Source organism: Seriola aureovittata, chromosome 14, assembly GCF_021018895.1.
Source record: "Seriola aureovittata isolate HTS-2021-v1 ecotype China chromosome 14, ASM2101889v1, whole genome shotgun sequence".
Lineage (NCBI taxonomy): Eukaryota > Metazoa > Chordata > Actinopteri > Carangiformes > Carangidae > Seriola > Seriola aureovittata.
Genome location: NC_079377.1, coordinates 1,464,815 through 1,481,461, shown reverse-complemented (window position 1 = coordinate 1,481,461; position 16,647 = coordinate 1,464,815). Strand labels below are relative to the sequence as shown.

The 16,647-nt window shown below is 42.2% G+C and overlaps 1 protein-coding gene across 4 annotated transcripts in view; it reads right to left on the bottom strand.

Moving 5' to 3' along the window:
- Window positions 1–8,682: 8,682 nt before the first annotated feature.
- The window catches only part of ltbp1 (latent transforming growth factor beta binding protein 1), a 126,236-nt gene continuing 118,271 nt past the window's right edge, over window positions 8,683–16,647 (bottom strand). For all 4 annotated transcript variants that reach the window (XM_056395071.1, XM_056395072.1, XM_056395073.1 and 1 more), the window contains 4 exons: window positions 15,967–16,143; window positions 15,087–15,245; window positions 11,568–11,717; window positions 8,683–11,485 (listed from right to left, as the gene is read on the bottom strand). In XM_056395071.1, the coding sequence (XP_056251046.1) occupies window positions 11,313–11,485; window positions 11,568–11,717; window positions 15,087–15,245; window positions 15,967–16,143 (659 nt within the window). In that variant the 3' untranslated portion in view covers window positions 8,683–11,312. The remainder of the gene's footprint in view (window positions 11,486–11,567; window positions 11,718–15,086; window positions 15,246–15,966; window positions 16,144–16,647) is intronic.

Genomic DNA, 16,647 nt, shown 5'->3' with positions numbered 1-16,647 from the left:
GTGTCACACCAGTACCATCCGCCGTTATCAGGAGAATTGGAGGAAATGTGTAAATGAGACCCCTCGTCCAGGTGTTGGCAAGAGCATCCATCCCCAGCAGGGCATTGGCCTCTGCTAGGGAAAACCACAAACAACAATGAACCATGCTCTCTGAAAAAGGTCCACACAGGACTCCCCGTACTGTTCCTATATCATCCACACCACCCATGGGTGCAACACCTCCATTCTCCAGGGGGCAGCCTCTGGTGAAAGGTAATCCGCCAGCGAGTCTGCTCTGCCTGGGAGGTGCATTGCCCTCAAGGAGGCCAGCTGAGGATAAGCCCATACCCAGAGTCTCTGGGCTTCCCTCAGAGACTGCAGAGACCTGGTCCCCCCTGAATGGTTGATATGAAACACCACTGAGGTGTTGTCTGTGCGAACAAGCACATGCTTGTCCATAAGAAAGGGCAAGAAGTGCTTCAGCGCCAAGTAGACAGTCCATAGTTCTAGGACATTGATGTGCTGCTATCTGTCAAGAGCTCCAAATTCCCTGGACTGACCTCTGTTGCCACACTGCCCTCCAACCAACTGATGAGGCATCTGTTGTTACCACATCTAGCCCAGTGCCTTGATGTGAATGAGGACCTTGGCTGCCCTACACCCGCTAAGGCAGACAAGGTGGAGGCTGCTCCCCTCTGGGCAGGCGCCAACCATCTACAGCAACCTGGCTGTGTTGCCAGGGCTGTGTTGGCAGGTTTGTGAGCATTGTGGGTCCCGTGCTCCACGCTTCCTGGGGTGCTGAGCCAGGAGAGCCATGCCCCTGCCACGATAACACCAGGCCTCTAAAGCCTGGTTTGACTGCTTCCCGCGCTCCGATGTCCTTTCTGCCTCAGGCCCAAACAACTGGCCTGGCACAACCGGGAGCCTACAGAGCGTATTCCTACAATCGTTCTACATGGGCACCTGAGCCAACGACACCTGCCGTTGTGTCATGATGAGGGTGGACATTAAGTGGCCAAATTCCCTGGACATCAGTGCAAAGGCATGAAGTGCCGCATCATTTGTGTCAGTCTCTCCCATCACATTCTGGCTGCAACATTTAAGACTGAGCGAGGAGGAGCACAGAGAGGGAGTTGCCAATACATAGTGTCATAAGCCTTTGAGAGAAGGCCGTCTGTGACCCAGCACTGAGGCCCGCACAGCAGTGATTATCTTTTGAGTGCCTCATCTGGAGAGAGCACCAGCGTGGCAATACACTGGCTCCACCAGAGAGATATGATTCAGGCCATGTTCCCCCATGTCACGCATGGAGGCCAGGGTCTTTATCGCTATGATGAGAAAATGCCCTTCAGTCGGTCCAGCATTGCTTCAGCTCCTCCTAAAAGGCGGGTGAAGGTGGGACCTCAAAAGGGGGGACAACCGGAGTCCGTAGAAAGAACCAACCAAATGTGTAGTTGGTGCATCATCCAGTCCAATCTTGGCAAGGGCTGCGCATAGCATTGCTTGCAATGGGCAGGGTCCTTCTCCTAGTTTCCACACTTGCAGGGTCAGCTCCCTGGCAAGACCGGCCAGTGTAGGGATGCTCCCTAGAACTAAACGCACCTTCATAAGTTGGATGCCCTAGTCAACATTGCATCATCACCACTTTCACCTGAATCCCAGGAGACCGCCTGAGATGTGGGGAGAGGAGGTGGAGCCTGCATCAATGCTTAAAGTTGCTCTATTTCAGCCCGCAAAGCTTCCAACTCCTGGCAAGAGGGAGCTGGCATTGGCTTTTTATGCTTGGGGCTTTTCCTGCAACTTGCCACTGTGCTTCCCTTGGTGGCTATTGGATGTCGAGCTTCTAGGAGCAAGACCTGAAGGTCGAAGACCATCTCCAAACAATAGGCCTTCGACCTGAAGCAGCCTTTCCTCCCTCATGATGAGTGGCAGAATGCTGCAATTGATACACTGGTCAGACAGGGCCTCCCTGAGGTGACCCACACCCAGACACTCGGGACACAATTCATGGCCATCCTCAACCTGAAGTTACAACAGCATTTTCCTATTCCCACCAGGAATAGGGCTAGAAAACCTGAAGGAAAAACGTGACCAAAACACAGGACATGACTCAGAACCTCTAGCAAACCTCTTAAGCTGTGGATCAGGGTCACAGCCAGGTAATCCAAGCGAGACCTGCAGCTGGCAGCAGACGCGATTGGAACTTCGAGCAGCCTTACCTGTATGGCTTAATACCACTAGACAAACAACTAGTTAGCCCGCCTGGAAAGCACCTGCAGCCAAGTAATCCAAGCAAGAACTACAGCTAGCCACAGAATGCTATTGCAACGTCCAGCAAATTTACCAAACAGACCACCAAAAATCTAGCCAGTCAGGCAATATAAACCTGCTGCCAGTTTGCTTGCCTGTTTTTTTAATGCTAAGCTAGGAAACCAGGTAAGGAGCAACAGCGAGAAGATCAAAGAGGCTGGATGTAGGCTACCACACAGTATTTATACTGTGACTGGGGGAATGGAGGCCTAAACAACACATACGTGACTTTGTTTACATAAGATTTTGACCTGCATGGAGTGCGAGGAGTCATATCCACTCTGTTTACTGCCACTGGCAGTCAGGAAGGAATGAAACTAACTACTTATAATGAAGAGTTTTATTTAGTTTTGTAGCCATTCCGAAAAGACACAGTGTTCTCAACTGCCTGGAGAAATCTACTTCATTTTTTTCCACCATTCTCAGCTGCTCCAAACATTATAGTGTGTGAGTGTGAGTGACTTCAAGGAAGGCTGCTTCCGAAACCATGCACAGTTAGATGCTTTCACATTTTCACAACGGTTATTTCTATAATTCAGTTATGACAATGACAGTTATCGCCACCCCTTAGACTTTTCGAGTCTAAGGGAGAGAGAAATAAAATTTTAAGTCTGTTTTATTTAATTTGGTTTTACACATAAATGTTGCGTATCCTACTCCCACCATGGCCCATTCATATTTAATAACGGCCTACATGAACTACATAGCTATTGCTAGGAATAGATAAATGGAACAATGATATTATAATAGGTTAATGTTACACATAGAATACACTAACAGAAAAATAACAATAAATCACACAAAGACATGGAGAAAAATATGAACAAATAATAATAGTAAAGTGATGCATTAGATTGTTTATCGGTTAATTCCCTAGAGGATAAGGGGTCTGTAAAAATACAAAACATATATAGGCCTACATATATACACATTTGTGAGTGGGCAATTAAATAAATAAAAAATAATTATATAAATATGTTGTGCCACAGTTGCAACAGTGTCATTCTGTGGGGAGTCTTGTGTGTGTATCCCATTTGCTGTGGAGGTGTTGATTTGGGATGAATTAGCCGTAAATTCCAATGATATCTTAAAAAGTAGTTTACTGGTGAGAGGAACACCTTTCGTCCCTGTTTTCTGTCCAGGTGATAGAGTGATGGTGAGAAAGCGACATGGGAGGCTCTTCTTGATAAACCAGAGCACCTGTTACTGCCCACCAGTGTCCGCTACAACAATCAATGGGTCAGTTAAAACAGATAATTAAAAGTTATCCTGGGAATGTTGAACTTGCGTCGTGGTACGGGCCTCTGGGGTGCTGTTACTTACTCACGCACCCGTTGTTTGCAGCCAGTTCCCCTCCAGGATGCGGGTGGTAACAGTGCACTGTTGCCTAAGCCTCAGCTCTTCCTGTCAGACGAATGCATCTTCTATGCTGTTCTAGGCTGTTGATCTGTGTGTGGAGGATGTAAATGTGAGTGATCATAGCTGTGTATTTTTTGACAATAACTGTCCTCTGGATCCCCCACCCCCGAAAATTAGAGCCCAAAGGCTGTTTAATAATCAGGATGCTGCTGAGAGGCCCTCTGGCTTGTTAGACCCATGCTCGCTGATGGGATGCAATGATGCAGATGTTTTTATTCAGTCTTGTAATCGTCAATGTTCAGCTATTCTATATGTGGTGGCACCTGTGAAATCAGGCTTTGTCTCTCATAAAAAGCCTTGTCCTTGGATAAATGAATCCATCCGTCTATGGAAATCGACTAAACTTGAGGTTCACAAGCTTCACCTTAGGGAACTAAAGAATTCCTTAAATGAAATTGTGAGAATTGCTAGAACTGAATACTTTTCTCAGCTAATATCCTCAAATACGAAAAATCCTAAATTCTTGTTCGACACCATTAACTCCATTGTTTCACTCAAGTCCCTTTGTTCTCTAAAGCGGACAGTAATGACTTCCTTAATTTCTCTGCTGATCAGGTCAGAGTTGTCAGGGATAACATCTCACCATCAACTTTTTACAACTATGCCTGCGATTTGTCTCCTCCTCATACTTGGTCCTCCTTTAAACCTATGATATTACATGACATCACCGCTCTGCAAGATAAAATGAAACCTTTCTTTTGTCCTATTGATGAAACAAGTATTTGATTCTATTGGCCCCTGTATCGTAGAAATGTTTAATACTTCACTTCCCGCTTTATTAAACATGCTGTTGTTTAATACGTAGAATATCTAAACTTCCATTCATGTCAAAAATTTTAGGAAAAAATAGGAGCAACTCTACTTTTCTGTCAGATTTCAGTCTGGTTTCCACACAAAGCAGTCCATGGAAACTGCATTACTAAAAGTCACTAGTGACATTATGATATCAGCTGACTCTGGGGAATATATAGCTTTGGTTTTATTGGCCCTTTCATCTGCCTTTGACACTGTTGATCTTAACATATGATTAACAGACCACGAGATCTGGTCGGGATGTCTGGTTCGGTCTTAGAATGGTTTTATCTTACCTTTCTGGCTATTACAGGGCTGTCATGTGGGATACCTCGGGGTTCTGTCTTGGGACATATTCTGTTCCTCTTTTACATACTCCCTCTAGGACAGATAATCAGGCAGTACAGCATCTTCTTCATCTGTATCTTATCATCTTTATGTTAATGATATCCAGCTGTACTGCCATTCAAGGTTACTGAGTTCCGTGAACTGTCTTCCTTAATTAACTGCTTGACCAACATCAAACAGTGGTTAAGTGACAACAACTTGCAGCCTAATTGAGACGAGACAGAAACACTAATTATTGCCCCTGAAGGTAGTATTCCTCAGATTAAGCAGCATATTGGTCCTTTAGGAATTTAGGTGTTGTTTTTTATTTGGCAATGTCCTTGGAGCATCACACCAAATCATTATTTAGAAACTGCTTCTTCCAACTGAGTAACTGAGTATTATCCAAACTAAGAAAACTGGTGTCAAAGGCAGAATTGGAGATTATCATTCATGCTTTTATTTCATCTTGTTTAGATTATTGAAACAGACTTTTTACTTGTTTGAATAAGAAAGAGTTTGACCGTCTCCAGGCTGTTCACAACTCTGCTGCAAGGCTTGTCAATGGCACAAGCAAAAGAGCACACATCACACCTGTTTTAGCATCACTTCACTGGTTACCAGTTCATCTTAGAATTCATTTTTAAATTCTGGTCCTTACTTTTAGAGCCTTGCACGGACAAGCTCCTTCTTACATCTCTGACTTGATACAACTTCACACTCCTACCCGCAGTCTTAGGTCATCAGGTCAGAGGCTGTTAGTGGTTCCCTATACCACCTTTAAGACCCAAGGGGACCCATCCTTTCCATAAACTTTACTTACTTACTTACTTACTTAGTCACCTCAGGTGCAGCACAGCAAACCTCATTGGCCAACCTCGTTGGCTGGAGGAGGAGCCATCCTAGGGCTGCGTTCAAAAAACCCTACAGTGGAGCATTCCCCACTAGAATTGGAAATCAGTACAAACTGTGGCACTGACAGGAGGCTCAGTAACTGGATGGTTACCATGGAAACCAGACACACAATAGCTGTGTCCCAATTCAGGGGCCATATCGTTCAGAGGATGTGGTCCATGAAGGTGTGGTACTGAAATGAGAAGGTCTGGTCTACGGATGATTTTCGTTGTGCGTCATCAGCTGTGCTTCACCAGCTGTGCTTCACCAGCTGTGCTTTTGCAAAACGTGGCTCATGTTGCCTAGCAACCTTCACAAAAACTTGAAGTTTTATGGTCCTAGTTTTTAACATTTGAACTGTTAGAATTTGGACACAGCCATAGATCCACTTCATACCTGTCCCATCTTCAGATACACTAAATAAGGTTTTCAGATCAGCTGTAACAGTCAATCAGTGAAATTGTGAAACAGTGTTCTCATCATTAACACCTGATGTCACTGAGCTCTCCTGGACTGCTCCTCACAGAGACCTTCAGTCTTTGTTTCTGTACTCTGGCTGAACTCAAAGCCACTGACAATCAAAATACAAACACTGGGCACAATGAATATGCACTGGCACCTTCATAAAGGTTTAGTAAAGGTCACACACAACACAGTGACCTTTTGTGATAAAACAACATCTGTCAGACTCTGTCCACCACAACAGCAGGGCAACAGGGTCATGTCCCAGAGGAAAACCTTCAGGTCTGGACTCTCTGCATCTCAGAGGTCTGATTCAGTGTACTGCCTTATCAGTCAGTTACTTTCTTTTTGTTAAATAGCTCATCCTGCTGTTGGGTTTGCATAGCAGTCATTTAGGTCAGGTAATCCGTGTCTCTAGTTAATGACATCATCAGTAAGTGTCTAGGCAGTTCTCCATGTCAGAGCAGAGGGAAAGTTCATGCCTTTTTCTTCGGACATCATCCAGATGTTCAAGTCTTTGAACGCATCGTCGGTATGTGAAAATGTCCTTTAGTTTACCATTTATTGATGTATATGTATATTTTTACAAAGCAGAGACATTTGAACAGGTTGTGGGCAGATAACTGTACAGATAGTAAATTCATGTCAGCCACATGTTCTGGCTTGCTTTAAGTTGAGAGAATGTGCATACAGATACAATGTATGTAGTAATATACTTACCAGTAGCCTGTCTTTATGTTTTAGATATGTTTTGGAGTTATTTTAAATACAATTATATTGCATTTATACATTTACATGTATATTTGGGCCTTATTTGGACATTGTGTATTTCTGGTATAACTTGTGATATGCTTAATCTCACACACAATGGAAATCTGAACAGTTTTAACTGTATGTTTTTTCTTTCTGTCAGTTTTACCCTACTGCCAGTTGCTGCATTAAAGAAGTCAACTTGAGCCTCTTTGTCCGTGTAGTAATTGGGGATGGAGTTTATCTACCTGTCAATTCATGCAAGGTGTGTGAAGAGGACAAGAAATTCAGATTTCTAAAATACAGTTTCTATCTTGAACATGCAGTGACTTATTTTTTGGGCACTTGTCGTCAGTGTAACTAACTGTGAACATAACTTTGACGTATCATCACCTTTTCAGTTCCTATGGTCGATATGGGCTGGGACATTGGCACATTTTTACTATTATCATGGCCAAAAAAAGAAAAATAATTCACAATAACAATATAATGGGGACATCTATAGAAAATTTAAAGAGGCTCTTTCATGCTTTTCCCAGTTTTCCTAATTGTTTAGTTTCAGAGAGGCAGGGAGCCTTAAAGAGCCCTGTGCTCTAACAAAGAGTTTCAGAGGGAGAATGTGTGGCATGGAGTTGCATGTTAGTGCCAGAGGCCTGTACTACGAAGTACGTTCAAGATACACCAACTAAACCTAAAATTGACCGTCCTGATAACCTGTACTGAGCCCAGTAAACCTTGGGTTTACCTGTCCAGCTACGAGAGTGTTCATGTGAAAGAGGCGGAGTTGTCAATTATAAGCAACATCGTCAGAACCATGAATGAAATAATTAATATGATATGAGAAGAAACGCTGATACCTGTCGGTGAATTCAGTTACAACCACGTCCAAAAGTGATATTCAACAAGCTGAAATGTAAACTCGCCTGTTTACATTTTATTAAGGCTTAAGATTATGGAGAATTGAGGGTGTGGGCTCTTTGAGTGACAGGTGAGTGAGTGTATGCTTGAAAACAAACTGTCATGCACCAAAATCCTCCTCATTTTTGCCCATTTTTGGATTAGCTGGGAGTTAGGGGCGGAGTCAGTCACTGCCAAGATGGCGACAGTGAGCAGCTCACTCTGAGCTTTAAAACTGCCATTCAGAAACCTGTGGGTGATGTCACGGAGGCTACATCCATCTTTATTCACAGTCTATGAGTATAAGATGTACAGTGTATCTATTTTAGTAGACACCAAGAATAAAATGATAAACATTAAAAATGGCCATAAGATATATTAATAACAACAACAATAATAATAATAATTATTATTGTTTTAATGCTATTAGTTAAATTCATCTTTAACTGTTGTGTTTTGTCTCTTTTTTTGTCAAATAAATAAGACTCAGATACTCTGATGATAGGGAGGTGGAGAGAGTTGACCATAAACTTACAAGAGGAATTACACTTAATGCTCAGTGAAAAGGCAACAAGATGAACTGACTATCATTCATAACTGTATAAGGAGCCTTATTGTAAGTGAAAAACTTGTCATCGTTTATAAACCGTTTATAAATCCATTATAAGGGTGGTCTGATTGTGAAGTGGTACCGATTAGAGCCAAACCACAAAGGTATCACACATAAAACAGACCTGAGGCCTGGACCCTACCCAGCTGACGTCCATAGCATGCAGACAAATGTTTGTTTAAATACCTGCAATGCAATACTTGACCTTTGATGGGAAATTTAAAGTGACAGACCAATCAGAGTTAAATATCACAATTTATGGTTTAATACCAAGGGGTTTAATGTACATTGTAATATGAACTCATAGAAAAAGCTATTTATTCATGTACAAATTACACATACATCAGCTGTTTTCTCCACACTTCTGTTCAAATGTACACAAGGTTCTTCTCTCCCATCGCTGTCCCGTAGCAGCTTTGCCACTTGGCAAGACTTGGCAGTGAAACGTAGTTAAGAGAAGCACAAAGAATAAAACAGAATTCATTTCAGTCGTCTCAACACAGACACGGAGAGGAGGGAAAACCAGTCTGTTAGCTCTCTGCAGGAAACTTTGTCTTCTGTCCCAGACCATGATCACATTTCGTCCTGTTCTTACAACACAAAGACAACATCCTACAAGAGGCAGAGGAGGGTAGTGACAGGCTTTTCTTTATGGCAGACAGAGGGATGGCAAAGGAGGAAGAGGAGGAGCAAACAGCTGGCCTCTTCACAGAATTAAATATCCACAATCAGTTTGACTGGGTACAAAATACAACTGGATCCCCCAGCACAAGTCCATAGGGTTTGTCAATTAGTTAAATGAGCAAAAAAACGGCCTTGTGTAACAGTTAAAACTCCACTTAGAGACAACATGAGAAACAAACTTAGAAAAGCAACAGACAAAACATACATTTATACAACTCTGTGTTTCTATCCCCACGATCCTGTCGACACCAGAGAGGAGATAAAGTTCATCTTCATCTCAAGTAATTTACTGTTTCATTTAGTGTGAATCTTATACAGTGCAGAATATATGGGCTTGATTAAGTAAGTGTGTGTGCGTGTGTGTGTGTGTGTGTGTGTGTGTGTTGTATTTCTATACTTTTAAGGACCACATGTCCTCTCAGGTGTTCAGCTTCATCTCAGCATTTACCTTCCCCTTAATGTTGACGCATAAACCATCATTAAACATAATGTGACAAGACTCATCAAGGACTCCATCAAAAAGCAAACAAAAAAATACATCATATGTAGGGAGGTGGAGGTGGTGGGTTAGTGACTCTGTTTCTCTCAGTCAGTCAATCGACTCACGCTGCGTCTAGATCTTAACTCGGACACTGGCTGGATCATCATCGGGACCCTGCTTCAGATATTCATGTCCCCTTGTTACAACGTGTTGATCCTCTGACTCTTCATTTAACACAATCATCAGTTCAAAGTTAGACTTTGTCCATTTCTTTGGTTTATGGCTAAAAAAAACAACACTCCATCACCCTCACCTGTAATAACAAATGCTAGCATGCTAATATGCTTTTTCATCATGAGCATGAAGCTGTTCACTCATTGGCTGAAAATCCCTCCCTAACTACTACCTAGTACATTCATCCTTCTCCATTTAAATGTCTCAGATATTCCATGTGATATTTATGCTCTGTACTGGAATGAAAAATGGAGTGTGTCTCCTCACAAATCACCTGTCTGCGATATGAATCTTCCAGTGTCCATAGTCCTGATCAGACAGTGTTTGCTGTGTGTGCTCCAGCCACAATAATCCAGTTTGTATGTTGTTGTTGTTGTTGTCTGTTGTCATGTTAATCTGATACTGTTGGCGAGTTCATAGGACACATTTTCGCTCACACTTCTGAAAGAATGTGCGATCGGATCTCAATGCGTCTTGGGTGTGTTCACACCTGAATTTAGAGCGGTTCACTTCTGAACAGGGCCTTAATCGGTCTAGCTTTTTACACAGCCTGCTGACAGCTTGTGTCTCACTTACGCCCGTGAACGTGACTCTGAACACTTCCGAAACGTGGATGTCCTACACTGAGTACTGTGCCTGAATGCCTCCTGTGCTGCTCTACTAACATGCTAACACAACATTCTACACGCGCTTCTTTATTTTGTTCTCCAAACTGTGTTTCTAACAAATGATGATGAAGCTTCTGTCTTCTGTCAGTCGCAACAGGTTCAAACTAAAGGAACAGTTCAACATTTTGGGAAAGTGTTAGCCTAGCTTATCATAAAGACTATCTAGTTGTTTCCTCCAGCTTCCAGTCTCTGTACCAAGCTAGGCTAATCACTAGCTCCCTACACAGAGCAGAGATATGAGGTCTCACCTGTCTCTAGGAAAAGAAGTAAATAAGCACCAAATACTAAATGATTCCCTCAACAAAGAAACCAAAGCTAGTCACAGTGTTGACAGTGTGGTTGGTGGAAAGTCATTAAAAATAATATTCTGATACTAATATTTTAGGCCTTAACATTGGAAATACTTTATAATATTTAGGTTTATTTTAAAATGTCCATGATTGAAACCACTAAAATGAAAAAGTATAACAACTATAATACAACAGAGGGAAAGTAAAAACATCCACAGTGATGCAAGAGGGAATACAGGCATATATAAGAGTAATGACAGTGGTACCTGATCAGGATTTGGATCAGGTTTAAATTATGGAGTAAGATCAGAATCAGGATTAGGTTCATTTAAAGACAAGGTTCAGGTCTCAGGGTTGTGGGTCAGACACTAACCGGACCAGGATCAGAACTCTGAGGTGGTGTTGCGGATCTGGAAGTGACTGAATGTTTTTAGTGGACGTCCTCACAAGTATAGTAATACAAGCTTGTGCGTGTGGTTTTGTGTCTATTGTCGCCCCCTAGTGTCTGTCCATGCTCACTGTGTGTGTGTTGATGTTTGGTGTGTTGTGGCCTCCACGCAGTAATTGGGTTTGTCGGAGGCCGTGAACCCCGGCAGACACACACACTGGTAGGAGCCCACTGTGTTGATGCACTTGGCGTTTTTACACAGTGACATCCGACTGTTGAGTTCTGAGCACTCGTTCACATCTGTGGACAGAGGAGGGAGGAAGTCATGTTAGAAACAGTGCTGTTATCTCTTTGTCTTAGTCGTGTGTCACTGCTCTCTTACCAATGCAGGCCATGCGGGACACGTCGAAGGTGTATCCATCAAAGCAGTCGCAGGTGTAGCCCTCCTGAACCCGGACACAGCGGCCATTCTCACAGCCGTTCAGTATCCCACACTCCTCTGCTCGCAGACCCTCGAACGCCTTGAATGGAGCTACAGCAGAGAGACGACAGCGTCAATACATCACACTTGAGTCAAAACTCAAGTCAGATTTCAACACAAAGACATGATACACATGTTGCTGACTAACACTTCCTGACGATGTCATTATCTCCGGTGTTCATTCAGAATAAAAGTCCATGATAAACCTGCACAGAAAAAAGAAGCTGCTTATAACTCCTCATGTTTTTAAGTTTTCTTCAGGATCACAGTGATCCAGTGACAGCTGTCTGTACATGCTAACAGCTGATTTGCCAAAATGTAAAAATGGCAGCTAAAAAACAGGAGTCCAGTTGAAGCCCACAGCTAAACTAAATGGACCACTGAGTCTGGTCCAATTTCTGTAGCACAAGTTTCTTGTGTTTACTTTAAAATAAAATTGGAACTTTAGTTCAAAACTTAGGGTGTGCTTAGTGGGATCAAACACTGATCAAACACTGATTAAACAGATGGTTCACATGAGGAGTGCATAATCTGTTTCCAATGTGAAGAATAAGTGGACTGTTGGGCTACCCTAACTCTAACATGTGACCACCAGAGGGCAGCAAAGTGCTGTAACAAGTGTTTCCATCAGAAAAGATGAACCTGTGTATTTATGGTATAATCTCCCATCATATGATGAAACTATTCCAAACAGGTGTTGATGTACCTTTATGATCATGTTGGAGGCTCCAACTGTATCATGTGACACTGACAGGTGTTTCTATCAGTGAGGCTAAATTCCCTTTTCATTCCTACCAGAGGATGTATTTTTTCATGTCTTGTTTTCCATCATGTTGGTTTATTCTTAGTGTCCTGTGTCCTGCTGTGACCTCAGATAATATTTATAATAATATCATTTAATATATAATAATTTCCAACTGAATCACACAAATAGTGTGGATATCTCATACACTGTTGGTGTGATTAACATAACACAGAGTTGTTCACAGAGACACAGACACAAACTGTTTCTAATACAATGAACCAAACTTCCTACCCACTTATTATCTTCTGATACTGATACCTACTGATAATAAATGATACCCACTGATACCTACTGATACCTACTGATACCTACTGATACCTACTGATACCCACTGATACCTACTGATACCAACTGATACCCACTGATACCCACTGATACCCACTGATACCTACTGATACCTACTGATACCAACTGATACCCACTGATACCTACTGATACCCACTGATACCCACTGATACCTACTGATACCTACTGATACCCACTGATACCCACTTATTATCTTCTGATACTGATACCCACTGATACCTACTGATACCTACTGATACCAACTGATACCTACTGATACCTACTGATACCAACTGATACCCACTGATACCTACTGATACCAACTGATACCCACTGATACCCACTGATACCTACTGATACCAACTGATACCCACTTATTACCTTCTGATACTGATACCTACTGATACCTACTAATACCTACTGATACCAACTGATACCCACTTATTACCTTCTGATACTGATACCTACTGATACCTACTGATACCTACTGATACCCACTGATACCCACTGATACCTACTGATACCAACTGATACCCACTTATTACCTTCTGATACTGATACCTACTGATACCTACTGATACCAACTGATACCAACTGATACCCACTGATACCCACTGATACCTACTGATACCAACTGATACCCACTTATTACCTTCTGATACTGATACCTACTGATACCTACTGATACCTACTGATACCTACTGATACCCACTGATACCTACTGATACCCACTGATACCCACTGATACCCACTGATACCTACTGATAGCTACTGATACCCACTGATACCCACTAATACCTACTGATACCAACTGATACCCACTGATACCCACTGATACCTACTGATACCTACTGATACCCACTGATACCTACTGATACCCACTGATACCTACTGATACCAACTGATACCCACTGATACCCACTGATACCCACTGATACCTACTGATACCCACTGATACCCACTGATACCAACTGATATCCATGATATTTCAGACTCTACACTGATTCACAAAGTTAATAAGCCATTGAAAACTATAAACTTCACTCAGCTTCACACTGATTCATGATAAAGCTTTCATAAATTGATATAAAAAAGTGATATCAATAAGCCATATTCACATCCATCAACTGTTTAGTATGGTTTCAACTCTAGACCAGTGTTTTTCTTTCATTTCATCCATTCATGCTTTTCTTCTGTTTAAATTACTGAAGAATCATTCAGATAGAACAAAAAGAAGTTTGAGCCTGTTGACAAACTTTATGAAACCAGTGACCAGGGATCAGAGGAGTCACTTCCTTTACAATTCTGAACCTTGGTCATATTATGTTGAAGAACTAAGTTCCTTCTAAAGACCTGATTGAAGTCCAGGTGTAAAACAGTCCTGTGTTTCAGAGCATTAAATACTAGGGCTGCACCTAACCATTATTTGTTTATCAAAAATTTTTCGATTAATGGATTAATCTATCGATTATTTATAACTCAATTAATATAACAACAAATTTACCCAAAATAAATTAAATAAATATTTTCGTTCTTTAATTATTATTTTCGTGTTTTTTAGTGTTTTTTAACAGTTTCACCAAGTGCAACACATATTTAGAATCAGCATAAGCTCAGCTCATAATAAATATCACTCAATAAAGACTCCAGTATAGTATAATAGAGGTTAATACATAAAACAAAAAAAGAAAGAACGAACAGAGCCACTGGAGCCAATAGGAATGTCTGATTCAGTCAAGTGACGCTAAACGTCACTGGCAAAGAATAAAGATCAGAATCGATCAATAAACACACAGACAGAAAGCAGCAATGTGCCAGAAAAACGGTAAAGCTGCTACAAATATTTAGTAACTTTCAATGTTAGAGTGTCTGAGTCAGTGATGACACACGGACGATCGGGGGCTTGATTGAAAGGAAAACAGCGCATATCTCTAGTGCAAACGAATGCGGAGCAATGACGTTCTATAGACAATGTGAAATTTGGAAGCGTATACGCTCCCACGGGGTTAAGAGGGTTAAAACAAATAATGCCCTGCACTGCCAGGCATTATTACCCAACAAAAAGTAGCCCAGTCTTAACTGGTAATCTGTGTTTTACAGTGTGATATAAAGTCTCTCCAAAATAAAGCTCCGCTCCAAGTGCTCGAGCATGACTGTAGTACTGCTGTGATAAGCCATTTCTCATTTGCAGAGCTTGCAGAGCACCATGTTATTCCGTCTCTGCTTTAAATACTCCCACACTGTATGTGATCGTGGGCGAGGTTTTTTCATATTTACATAATCAATTACGTCGATGCGTCGCCCCAGCCCTATTAAATACAAACACTCACGCTCCTCGTTGTAGAAAGGCAGGACGGCCTGCTGCTCAGGTGACGGAGAATAGTCCGGGCTCACTTCATATTCATGGACCGGACCGGCAGAAAGGGCGTCATGACCGTACGGCCGCCACCCACCCCCCAGAGGAAGGTTACACATGGCAGCATAGTCCTCTGAGAGAGAGACAGAGAAAGAGAAGGAGAAGAGATGGGATGGTAATATCAACAATCAACAATACTGACAGGTGACTGGTGAACTCATCAGTCACTGACCTGTAGGTCACGTGTTGTGGGGTTTGTGTTTGTATTTAACTGTTGGTGTTGATGCACTGACAGCTGAGAGGAGGAGTGTATACACAGTGAACGTGGAGGTTCACAGCTGCTGTCATTTGACATTTGTATACATGATGTGTGACAACATTAAGATACAAGTTTACTTTCATAATTAAAACTGGGATTAAAATAAAGTGTGTGTCACAGATCAAATCACATCACCTGATGTGTTCTGTTATTTTTCACCCAGACCAGCTCTGAACCACTGAGACGTACTGAGAGCTACTGATACCCAGTGACACACACTGATACTTACTGATACCCACCGTTACCCAATGATACCTACTGATACCCCCTGATAACCCTTGGTACCTACTGTTACCCACTGATATCCATTTATACCCCCTGATACCCCCTGAGACCATGTGTAATGATATAATGTGATCCTTTGACAGAAGTTCACACAATAAGGGAGAATGTCATTAAAATGAAAATGTAACCTGACATTTCATTTTCATTTCAGTTCACATCACCACAGCGCAGTGTGTGTGTGGTTGTTGTGTAGTGTGTACCAGTGGGTCTTCGGGGACACAGGGCAGTGTGTGTGGTTGTGTATTTGTACCTGTGTGTCTGGGGGGACACAGAGCACATTCCATGCCCCAGGCCTCTCCGTACAGGCAGCAGCACTCTGTGTACGTGGTCTTCCTGTTGAGACCCAGCGGATCGGTGCATGTCGAGGTGTCTGTGACTTTCTGCCAGCAGATCCCCTGGTAGTCCACCTGCTCTGCCTCATGAGACTCTGTGGACACACACTGCATTACTACACACACACTAACACTCTGTTGCGGCCTGTGTTCAGTCTGTCAGGGATGGTGTGAGTAGGGTTGCAAAATACCGGGAATTTTCAAAAATGGAAACTTTCCATGGTAATTTATGGGAAATTATGGGAATAAACGGGAATAAACTGGGAATTTTCAAAATTGAAGGTTGGCTCTTCATAGGGAACTTAAATATAGTTGAGGAAAGTATATTTTAGCATAATCTTGACTAAAACAAACAGATGCCATTCAAATACACTTGAATATCCATGCCATTCCTCAATCACATGCACAGAGCACACTGCTTACTGCATGGCTAACGAGACCACACCCCCTACTGGCACCGTGCACGCCTCCATCACATGTACAGAAGATTTCTAGAAGACTGGACCACACTTTTGAGCCTGAAGCACAGAGACTATTGAAGGCACACATTTGAGCCTGTGGAATAAACATATATAATATATGTATATATATATAATATA